The sequence below is a fragment of the Alexandromys fortis genome, unplaced genomic scaffold (genome assembly GCF_014885135.2).
Source record: "Alexandromys fortis isolate MF-2015 unplaced genomic scaffold, M_Fortis_MF-2015_v1.1 scaffold_11, whole genome shotgun sequence".
Taxonomy (NCBI): Eukaryota; Metazoa; Chordata; class Mammalia; order Rodentia; family Cricetidae; genus Alexandromys; species Alexandromys fortis.
Genome location: NW_026067912.1, coordinates 9,986,661 through 9,998,677, shown reverse-complemented (window position 1 = coordinate 9,998,677; position 12,017 = coordinate 9,986,661). Strand labels below are relative to the sequence as shown.

The following is a 12,017-nucleotide window of genomic DNA, read 5'->3' as shown; positions in this document are numbered from 1 at the left end:
GATCCTGGAGCTCTAATGTTTCATTAAATTAAACATGAAATGTTTAATGTTTTGTTAAATTAAACATGAAGCTGTGACTTTGGACCCGAGAAGCACAGCCTTCCATCAATTCTTCACATTCCTTCAGGTCACTTTTCAGGTTATAGAAATGGAGTTTTGTTTATTATGGGCACCACGTTTCTCTCGGCAGTTAAAAGACACTTTCTCGGCGCTTACAAATAAGATCTATCAAGCAACCCAATTTGAGGAGCTTGAAAATAGTTCCGAACCTATTCCTACAGAAAACAGCTTGCAGATGGCCTGTTTTGTCCCCTTTTCAAATGTTTCCAGCTGTCACCCGAGACGTTTCTCAAGAACAGAGGTGTTACAATGTTACTCAGTTCTGAAGTCCATTTTGCAGACCGGCATGAAAATTCCCAAGAAGAGAGGAGGGCTGGCTGAAAACTGTAGAAACTAAGTTAAATCTCTCCCTCTCCCAGTTTAAAGCCTTCTAGGGTTCCTATTCAGGAAGATAGAAGTTGGCAGTGAAAACTAAAACTAAATCGAAGCCAGAGTCTGAGTCGGGTAAGCGTCTACAAAGGGGGTGACGGAGAAGCGAAAGTTGTGATGGAATCGCTTCAAGTGGCAGAAACACAGAGCCCGTACGGGAGAGTAAAACGACGCTCAGCCAAAAATGTGCTCCTTTCTGTCAACACGATGACAGTGTTCGCAAGGCTTTGTAGCGCTCCCAGTAACACATCCGAATACTACCTCACGAAATACATTTTGACAATGCCTTTTAAGTGGAAAAACAACGGCAACACCTATGTAACAAATCAAAGCGGAAAGATAGCCCTGTCCCAAAACGAAACTGGCGGACCACATCTACATTTTTCAAGTGAATTTTGGTGGGCTGTGACTGGTTTCTAAATAAAGTTCCAGACCGATCATACCACTGACAGCTAGGAGAGAACCGACGGTCCCTCTCCCAAAGGACAACTTAAGTCTCTGAAGCTCAAGCTTTTCAGCTATGACCTCACACAGCTCTGCTGACGCGCCAGCTCTCGGAACTGGTCACAAGCTTTAGGATAGTCCCAGTCTGATAGCTGGGTCTTGCCTGGTAAAAATCCTTTCCCCCAGCCAGTTTCCCAAACCAGTAGGAATATAATTGACACTTACCATTCTGAAGCTGCATGTCTGTGAGGCAAACTAAATAAATTAAACGGATCCTGCTTTAATCTTCTTTTTTAGACCCAAATGCCTTAATCAAAAGGAAAACAAAACAGAACAAAACAAATGTTCCCCGAGGTCCTTTTTTAAACCACCAGAGCATAAGCAAAGAAATCGCTGTCTAGTTTTTAATGGGTTATCCAATGCCTATCCCTTAACACCACAGATGAGTGGGAGCTGCTTTGAACGGCGTCCTATCCTATCCTGACACTCCCCAGCTCTGCCTTCCTATCCATCTATCATGTGTGGCCAAGACTAAGCAGAAGTTCCATTCTGAAACAAAATTAGGAGGATGCTTCGGTTGGATATTTGGCTTGGCTTGGCACAACTACTATAAAAATTCCACGTAAAAGCACATTTGATCCCCTCCTGCAAACGCAGGGAGGCGTTTGCGGTCCCTAGTACTATCCCCAACGCATACTTGGACAGTAACCGCACCTAAGCTGCAGGACTTCATTTGGGGTGAGCTGTCCCAGAAAGCTCATTTGCTCTTACCATTAAGGCGAGCGACTCTAAAAGGCTAGCCCGATGCTTTTAACTATGTTTGAGAGGCCAGTCAGATCTTGTTAGCAACAGCTGCACACTTACCAGGCTCCCAGGGCCTTGACAGAGCCGTCCCAGTCCTTCTGGGATTGGGGACATGCAATGAAATCAACCAATCCTTCGCTGGAGGCACAAATGCACGCTGCACCAGATTCTCATTTTTCCAAATAAAAAAAAAGGAACGTAGAAAAAAAAAAAAAAGCAAGCAAGACAACCTCCTCCAAAGTTCCTCCTCTGTTGGCCTCTCCCTGGCAGATACAGCTCGCCAAGGTCCTGGCTGCACTTTCAAAAGTACTGCTCAATAAAAGGATTTTAAAGGCTGTGCTGGGAGCCGGCGCTTCTGATCCCCCCTTTGGCTTTTTCTCCATCAGCATTCCTCGGCAAGCCTGCACAAAGCGGGGTACACTACATTATTTATGTCAGCTTTAGGCTCTGGAAAACACACACTGGCATCCTGATTACTAAGAATCCTCGTGGACACAATTAAACTGTTCCCACATATAGTCCGCCCCCCCCCCACCCTCTGTCTCTTCCCTGATTCAACCTCTTTCAGAGCAAACAAAAGCACTTTGAGACGTGTCCCAACTCATGGAGTAGAAGCCAAGAGAACACTGAAATACGGCCACTGTGGCACATGAGTGTGGGGGAAAGGTCCTGACCATGGGGTGAGCAGAAGACACTCCTGAGAGAAAAGGGCAGGTGATGTTGGGGGGGTGGGGGTAGAGGGAAAGCCTCCTCAAGCAGCCTCTCTGGGTTTGGAGCAGGGACACTGGATAGCAGCATTAAGGCACTACATAAAGCATTCGAATGAATTCATGGAAGATTGACTTAGAATGGGCTGTTAAGGGAAGTCAGGAATACTGGGCAACACAACTAACCTTTCGAGCTGGATGAAAAGCGATCACGCTCATTCAACAAACGCTCCTTGGTGCCCCATCGAAGTCATAGTTCCAGACAGGAAGACCAGAGGTTTGGCCAAGGAGAGAAATGATTTGGTCCCCAAGTCTCCTCTTCAGTGAAATGAACAATTCTCCAAGCTTCAGCCCACCCGTTCCCTTCTTGTTATCGCTCAGCATCGCACCATGAGCTAGCTCGGTATATTAGCCACGGGCAGAATGAACTCCACGCGGGCATGATGAAGGCAGTACAGTCACAGGAACTTTCTCCTCTGGAGGAGTAGAGAGACAGCCATGAAATTCCCCCTGTGTCTAGCCGGAGACTCCCTGCTTGGCAGGCAGAGGTGACTTCACTTTGTGAAAGCCCCAGGCACTGCTTAGTGAGACAACCTTTGGCAGGACCTCACAGTTAAGCCAGCTCATCTGAGCAAGAAGTCAGCTTGGGGAGAGGCAGTTGTCTCATCCGAGAGCGAGAAGAGAAACTCGCCTTTCTCAAAGGCTTCCCGTGCATGCTTCTTCCTATGTGGGTAGGTTCTTTTTTTTTTCTTTTCTTTTTTTTTTTTTTTTTTTTTGCAATGGCTACTTCTGATGACTTATTCCATTTCAACTCAGCTCATGGGTGGAGGGTTGCTATCTGAAATGGAAGTGCTGGATAGAAGACAGGGTGGAAGTCAAACGGAGCAGAGCTCAGAGGGGCAAACCCATCTCCGGCGCACGCATTAGCAAAGCAATGGGCAATGTTCTCTAGTGCCGAGACAGTGGTGTGACCCCTCAACCACAAGCACATGGAAGGCAGCCTCCCAGGGAAAGTACATCCCATGCCCATCCCCACGACAGGCAGCAACACAACCAGGTGCCCGAAGGCCAGATCAGCAGAAGAACGAAGGGTGCAAATTGCCCTGAGGATGGATCCCAGCAATATATTGGGAGTGTCACTCCAGCCCACCCACCTTCACTAGTGGATCCTTAGTCCATGTGGGTACAAATGTTTTCTTAGATTGGAGAAGTTTCTCTCATCTTCTCCTCAAAAACATCAGCCGCGTTGTAATTTTTCTAGATTAAGAGCCAGAAGCAAGTAAGTAGAGCTCTAAGGACCAAGGCATTTCCTCAGGAACCAGATCATTCCAGGATGTTATATGCTTCTTTAGGAACTAATTCATTATTAACTTTGAAGCTGACCTCAGGCTAAAATCCACGGCAAGGGTCGCCAGCAGACCCCTCTACTGCCCTCAGGTGCTGTGCAATATAAGAAGGCCTAAGGGTATGCCAAGTATCTGCTAAATCTGTTTTCTTAGACAAGCTATCCGCCTTCCTTGGGTCTCGGTTTTCTCATCTGGAACCCAAATATATAAAATAAAATTTTAAAAAATGGATTTTCCCCAAAATTTTAAATTACATAATTAACTAATTTGTGTGTGTGCATGCACGGGCTCACACATGTGTGGTACAGTGCACACATGGGCAGAAGACAGTGTGCAGGTATCACTGCTTCCCTCTATCATTTGGGTCTAGGGATGGAATTCAGGTCATCCGGCTTGGCAGCAAGCATCTTTCCCTGTCTACATTCATAGACTTTGGAGAATTTGGTGAGAAATGAAATACTTAGTTCTATGACCCTGGCACTCTGTGAGCTCAGATAACTCTTCGTGGCTTGGAGCTTCCTGTTATCAATTACGTGGCATGAAGCATATACCACATGGATCAAGCATGCCCAAAACACATATCTAACTGTTCCCTGAACCACTGGCTCTCATTACCGGCAGTCTGTGTGCAACACACAGCACCCCATCATTTGCCTACAACACACCTTAAGATGAGTTGCCCCGTGGCGGAGGTCTCAATAAGCACCGGGGAGGGAATGAAAGCAGGAAAGATGCGCATCATGCAACAAGTATGCTTTGACAAGATTACAAGTTTTCCAAAAACAACTGGATACCTTTCTGGTGATTAAATCATAAGCTAAAACAATTCTGGAGTTTGGAGATCCGGAGCAAGTCTGCTCTCTACTGGACGTGGAAAGATAAAAGTGACCAGGGCGGGTCCCATCTTCCAGGATCTTCTTTCTTACCTATAAACCCCTTCCATGGGCTGGAGAGATGGCTTAGCGGTTAACAGCACCAATTGCTCTTCCAGAGGACCCGGGTTCAATTCCCAGTACCCACATGGCAGCTCACAGCTGTCTGTAATCCCAGTTCTAGGGGCCCGGCAGCCATGGCAAAAACCCAAATGCACATAAAATAAAAAATAAATAAATTTTAAAAACAACCCTCCATAAACTGCAGAAGAGAAAGGTTGAGCAGAAGCTGCAGGGGAGCAAGGCTGAGACCCTCTGATGCAAAACTAGCACAAAGAAGAAAAAAGGTGACTCGCTGCCTCGTGCCATGCACACAGCTCTCTACTACGGTTCCTTTGCTTACCCTGTCTCTCATAATGCTGGAGGAGCAAGCAATGAGATTTCCGGTCTGATATTCCTATCACTGTCTGATAATTCAGCGCCAGTTCAGTCCAGTGTCTCTAATTAAATATAGTGCTCATAGGATCAGCACTTTTCCTGCCAAACGTAAGCTTTAAAGAAATTGTCACTTTATTTTTCTCTAGAGACAGGGTATTGCTAAGTAGCTGAAGGGGCTAAGGCTGGCCTAAAACTCACTATGTAGCCTAGGCTGGCCTCAAACTCTTGACTTTTGCACCTCTGCCTCCTGAGTACTAGGATTACATGTGTCTACTACCATGCCTGCTTAAATTTTGATTTCTTTGTTTCTTTTCTCCCTGTTTTATTATTTTGTATTTCTTTCGTACATTACAACCTAACTAAAGTTTCCCTCTCTCCATTCCCCTTTTCCTTCCCCCAGATCCACTCCTCTATTTCCCTTCAAAAAGAAAAAAAAAAAAAACCAAACAGATCTCCCTCCTCTTCAGGTTCTCTATAAATAACATTCTACAGTCAGTATATGTTACGTAGTTCATCTGTCTATTTATTATCTACCCTTCTTCCTTCCTTCCTTCCTTCCTTCCTTCCTTCCTTCCTTCCTTCCTTCCCTCCCTCCCCCCCTCCCTCCCTCCCTCCCTCTCTCTCTCTCTCTCTCTCTCTCTCTCTCTCTCTCTCTCTCTCTCTCTCTTTTCTTACAAATTAATGTCTACATCACTGGGGATCAAACTTATAGCCTCACATGTTGTAGGCAAACATTCTACCACTGAGTTACAATATATATTACATATACAGCCAACCCAATATGCACAAACTGCTAACGTCTCTGAAGAATACAGCAAGCTTCGTTGCCATGCATCTTTAGTAGTATCAGAGTTAGCAGACTGCACACTCTCCACAGGGGCAACAAAGCCGAGAGGTCTTGAACACACAGCTATTTGAGGCAGTAACCACATGGCGCTTTCAAAAACAAAGGCTAGGGACAATATAAATCTTCACAGGAAACACATCCCACAGCATCTTCCCAGCTAGGAAATGCCTAAACATTGTCTACCGCTAGACACCTGAACTGCATCAACAGTAAGAGCCATTCCTTCGTGAGGGTTTCGAGCAAATCCTTCTTTCTCACTCCCTGTCAAGCCGCTTGAACAAAAATGTGGTCTATTGCATCATGCGCTGAAGCTGTTCCTCCAGTTGGAACATGAATTACTAGTCCTTCCCGCACACATCAGCCAAATCAAGTTGTAACATGGTCCTGCTTTATTTACTCCACAGATCACAGCTAATTGCTTTCTAATACGACTCATGATTTTGCTCCATTAAGCTAACATTTCCCTTATTTTCCCCTTATTTAGGATGTAGCACCGTGGAGCTGTATCCTAAATCAGTCAGCATTAAGTAGCGCATTTCTTCTCTCACAGGCTGTACTTCAGCTCAGGGTGATTCTGACTTCATGGGGACGTGGGGAGCCTGACACTGTGCAGGGTTACGAATGTCAGTCTAAGACACAGACCTCTCTTTATCTCTGGAAACAGACAAGGACATGCTCTTAGTGGTCTTTAAATTCTGCTTCTTTTCTTCTCTACATGGAAGCTCAATCTTAGTTCTTAATTATGAATGTTCTTAAACACGTACAACTGAGGTGCAGGTGTGCTCCCTGGCTGCAGAGGTAAGCCACTTGCCATCGCTTCCAGGGCAGTTAGGAAATGGGGCACCTAGTTCCTGTTTCCTTAAGGACCGAACAATCCCTAAAGACAAACTTCAAATTGGTGGCTTTAAAGAAAAATTAAGATGGCAGAAAAGATTAAGAAACAAGATAATCCTCATCTGAATAGCTCCCTTCAATGACGCGGAGGAAAAGCAGCCATGGTGTTCCCTGAAGTTCAAGGCAAAACTGTTGAAGGAGAGGGCTCAGAGCACCTGTCTTGTCTGTACAAGCCGACTCCAGAGGGTGACTGATTCTGCAGTGTTCTGTACTGTGACCGGGCAAGAAAGCACAGGGCTCTTGGTAGAGGCCAAAGAGAGACTCCAGGGCTGGAGCAGAATATGGCTTCCTACTTTCCATCATGTGTTCCAGAGAATGTCTTCCGTCAGCCTCTTCTTGACCCTTAGTGGTTATGTATTTCTGCCCTCTCTGCCAGACTCAGGCATCTTGGAAGGTTTCCCTGTGGCTTGGGGAACTAGTTTCCAATCCTGTCTTTCTGAAGCACTTTACATTAAAGTTACAAAACAATTGGGCTGGAGAGATGGCTCAGTGGTTAAGAGCACTGGCAACTCATCCAGAGGACCCAGGTTCAATTCCCAGTGGTAGCTCACCAAGGTCTCTGTAGCTGTAATCGCAGATGGTCTGATGCCCTCTTCAGGCTTCCAGGGGCAACAGGCATTCACATATATAGGCAGGCAAAACATCTGTACACATAAAATAATTTCTTAAAAAAGAGTCCCAATAGGAATTTTACGTTTATCTAGTCCGAACCCCTCAGAGTGTTGATCAATTAAAGCAAGGGCTCCCCCCATGTCATGGTAGGGCCAGGAAAATAAATTAGTGTAGAAATTCCTTTCTCCATATGTATCCATCATCTTCCATCATTTTTTTTAACTTTTTGATGCTTACTACTCCTCTACTCTTCCATTTTTGTCCATGAAAATAGATCACAGTCCACATCTGATAACTTATCATTGCCAGGAAGAAGTAAAAGTCTGGGCAATATAGCATATATGGTTCTGGAGGGCTGGCATGGGCCTGTTGCGAGCAGAACCAGAGCTGCAAAGGTAGTCCCTAAGGAGTCCACAATGGTTCTGAGTTGTGAAGAATGACTCGCACCTATAAGATAGGACTGGGTCCATCCACATCCCTGTTTCTCATCAGTACAGGGAGGTGAGCAATGCACTTTGCTCTTTGAGCTTGTGACTGTCTATGTCACTCCTGGAATAAACTTAGGATGGAAGCCAGGGGTTGCTATCACCTTTCTATCATCACGACCTCTATTTTATTTCTATTATCTCTATTTCTATTATCAAGACCCTTCCAAACCCTTCCCTGGCAGGTCAGAGCCCAGGCAGAGCCCACTCATCTGGGAAACCCCTCTGAGAGGCATGTCCTGTGAGAGGCCCGCAAAATCCTTGCTGTCCCATCTCTGCAGGCGGCAGCGGAGAGCTGTACGCATTTCCCCCAGAAAAGCACGCCGACAGCAGTGCACCCCGAAATTTGTGCGGTGCCGGAGGGAATCCCCTGCAGTTGAAAGCTGCAGGCAGACAGACTGGGGAGCCAGTCTCACTCCTAGGGGCACTGCGTGGTAGGAAGGGCGGGTTCTGACCCTTCTCTACTCTCTGAATAGGTAGGGGACAGCATTCCCTGTGCTTTAGTGGCTTCCTGCCACCTTTTGCATTTCCGCTCTGGCTGTCCTGCCTCAGCTGAAGCGGCATTTCCATGTTAATATCTAACGCCTAGCTTCACTTTTTATCAACATCACTTAATATTTCCCAGGTCAAATGCTCGGATGTCAAAAGTCTATAAATAAACACATTCAGAGGTTAAAAAAAAATATTTCCCAGGTCACTCGTGTGGTAGATAATAGTATCAACAACATTACAACTTAAACATGCTAGCTGTATATAACTCTATATACACAGCTCTATGTATATATCTACATTTTTCTAATATAAATATAATGAATGTTGCAAATTTAAAGGAAATCGAGGCACGTGGCTCTAAAGAAAGTCTCACGTGCTTTTCCACACCTTGCTAACCAGTTGTACATGTGTTAGACATATTATCCTAGGTGAAATTTCATCATTTATTTTCTTTACTGCATTAAAAAAATGACAGTATTACTTTGAGCCTCTCTCCCTTCAGAGAAAACTGTCACCAGGGGAAGAAATACACTAAAAATGAACTTTTCATTATGTCCTCTCGCCCAGCTAGAAAGCTCAGAGAAGACCCCCACACTGCTTTTCATCCTGGGGACCGATGCTCGAACGTGTCAGAAAGCTATTTATTTTCTCACAGGCAACTCGGGCTTGGCACCGTGTAAACCCAGTGTTTGCTGAGATTCCCTTGGGGACAAAGGGAAAATCGTCTGTATAGATCAAACGTGTATTAGTTGCTTTAGCGATTGGTCCCCGGAGACCGATAAAGACCTTTTTAGACAGATCTCACTGCACAGCTCTTTAGAGATCTCATTGAATTAGCCTTGGGTATCACAGGTTTGGGGCTTTCTTCAGGTCCTATGCATCAGAGGAAGAGAACAGTGAATTAGAAGACTGGATGAGACCTGCTACCCTTCATCCTAGATGAGTCTCAATACCAAGTCCATGCTCTCGTCCCCATCAATATTTCATGCTCCCGGAGTCATAAGAAAACACATCTGTTGCCTCCCTGCATCGTAATGTGTGGGATGGAGCAAAGATTATTACAGAGCAGGTTCGGGAATTTAAAAATTTATCACCTTCTCAATTTAGAAAGCAGGTATGTGGTTAGGACTTATGAAGGCTCAACAAGCCTGAAATGACCAAGGGGCCAAGCCTTGTTCCTGAGAAATCTGTGATGTGCGGGAAATCAGATGCAGCGGGAGGTGCGAGGTGGGAGGTGGTCAGAACCGCGGCTGTTCGTGCTGCACAGTGAGGCGGAAGGTGAAGGCCTCAAGTCCCTGGTGTGCTCTGAACAGACGGTTTGCTGTGTAGTGTAGCACCTTTTGGTGTGTGTGTGCGTTGTCAGTGGGGAACGGGGGGAGAGAGAATATGTATATGTACGCCCCCCCCATATATATATATATATGGAGGGAGGGAGGGAGGGAGGGAGGGAGGGAGAGAGAGAGAGAGAGAGAGAGAGAGAGAGAGAGAGAGAGAGAGAAAGGAATTAGCTATTACACGATCTGAGTTTTTACCAAGTAGGCTTATCTCTTCTCCTTTAGCACACCAGGGGCCAGGGCTATTATTGCCATGGTGCAGTGTTTCTTGGTGTTCAGCTCTGATTCACATGTATGTGCTTGATGCTGTGCAGCAAGGTTAGCCAGCTCTCTAGCAAAGCCATCCTCAGAACCTGGGGTAGACCCAGAGTGTTTCTCTGCCATGCTAGACCTTCCAAAGAATTAGCCTGGGCTAACTGACTTTTTCTTCTGCTGTTGGATGCATTTTGGAGACTTGCAATTTTGCCACATCATCTACGAGCTAGCATATCCGAAGGCTTCCTTGGAAGGGAGGTGCCCAGCCATTGCTCATGAATAAATGGGGGCTAATCATTCCAGCGGCAGTCTCAGAGGAAGCCAGATACGTTTCGGTACTAGATGCAAAACACTGTCTTCTCAGCATTCGCATGGAGGAGTTTCACACACAGCCAAATGGTGAAACAGGGAATGAGCCTAAGTGATGGATGGTCTCATACCCCTGTAGCCCACCTGTTTGCAGTGGTGGCCTCACCGGAATGAATTCCAGGAACTTGGCTGCCAGTCAGTGTGGTAGCCACAGCACTGTGGTTCATAGACATACTGCGTCTCCTCTGGCCACTCCACTTCCACATATTTTTTTATTTGCCTTATCTCTTGGTCGTTTGGCTCAGCCATTAAGAGCAGGAGGTACTTAAAAAGATGCATGTTCTTGTCCAGTAAAGAGACAGCACAGATTCCCTTGACACAAGGGACACAGCTAGGAATCAAAGCCACCTAGCAGTTCTCCCACAGACAGAGATGGACAGACGCTGGCTGGATTTGTTTAGGGTGTGGCTTAGAGAACAGGGTTCTTTCTAAGAACTCGCTAGACCGTTAAAGAGGCTTTAAACTTCCATGAGCAGCGTTTACCAATAAATAAAAAAACTCATTTTATTTCCTCTTCTAAGACAACACATAGAGTGTCAGGATAGCTGACATCTGAAAGTTCAACAGAGGTGGCCCTTTCGTGTTAGTGCCAACCCTTCGGAAGTGGGCTGTTTTCAAGGGAGGTCATAGGACAAACTTGTAACAATGACAGAAGAAATATTCCCCTAGAAGAATATCACCAAGATAGAAATCTAAACCTTATTCCTCTTAAAAGCAAAACAAAACAAAACTCTCGTCTGGCTCTATCATTTAGCGGGTAAGCCTCCGCTCTACTCAATTGTCTCCGGCCCCTTTCCCACCAACTGCTCTTCGCTGTACACTGCAGGAACTCCACGTGTCTAGATAATCTATCTCACCTCATACAATGCCCAAAGTCTGTTTACGGGTTTCGTTCTGCTAAAAGAGGTTTTCTTCCAGTCTACCTCTTAAACATAAAATATAAAACTTATATGTCCTTCAAGACCCGTTCACACATTTTTCTTCAGTGAGCTTCCATGTTCTCTCTCTCTCTTTTGCAATCAAAGTACGGTTTTGTGTTTCATTCATGACAGTGTAAACTTAGCATGGAATGATTCCCATAAAGCACTTTTCCCATAAAGCATTTTGTCAGTGACCTACAGATTATGGGTACTTAACAATTGTTCACACCCGTTATTACCCACCATTGAGCTTACTATTAATGCAGCGTTCTTGTATTAACCCCAAAGTTTTGTTCATAGCTATTTTGAAGCATTAACACCTTGTTCAGTCTTGGACCTAGAAGGTCTCAGGATTCTACATGACACATAGTCAAGTTGCTGACGATACCCATCAGGAAAAACAAACAACAACAACAAAACATACAACAGAGCAAGGAGCCTGTCAGTTCTGTTCCCAAGAGCAGACATCTCCGAATTGGCTTTCCTTGTCTTTGGTCACCACTGAGGATATACTGCACCCCAGGCTGGCCTCCAGAAAACACACGTCTTAGGGGCTGAAGGAGAAGATGTGAGAGAAGAGCTTACTCTCGCCTTTCCATCACACTAATCAAACTATGTGTTACAGCGCCTTTCCTTAATCTGATCTGAGAAGGGCCTTAATAACAGGGTAAAAGCAAAGAGCGAAGCCGGTTCTTGGAGGAGCGCTCAC

The 12,017-nt window shown here is 45.5% G+C and overlaps 1 protein-coding gene across 3 annotated transcripts in view; it reads right to left on the bottom strand.

The window, feature by feature from the left end:
* Positions 1-1,340, bottom strand: part of Tenm2 (teneurin transmembrane protein 2) — a 424,931-nt gene extending 423,591 nt beyond the window's left edge. For all 3 annotated transcript variants that reach the window (XM_050138699.1, XM_050138700.1, XM_050138701.1), the window contains exon 1: positions 1,159-1,340. In XM_050138699.1, the coding sequence (XP_049994656.1) occupies positions 1,159-1,174 (16 nt within the window). In that variant the 5' untranslated portion in view covers positions 1,175-1,340. The remainder of the gene's footprint in view (positions 1-1,158) is intronic.
* Between the last annotated feature and the right edge of the window lie 10,677 nt (positions 1,341-12,017).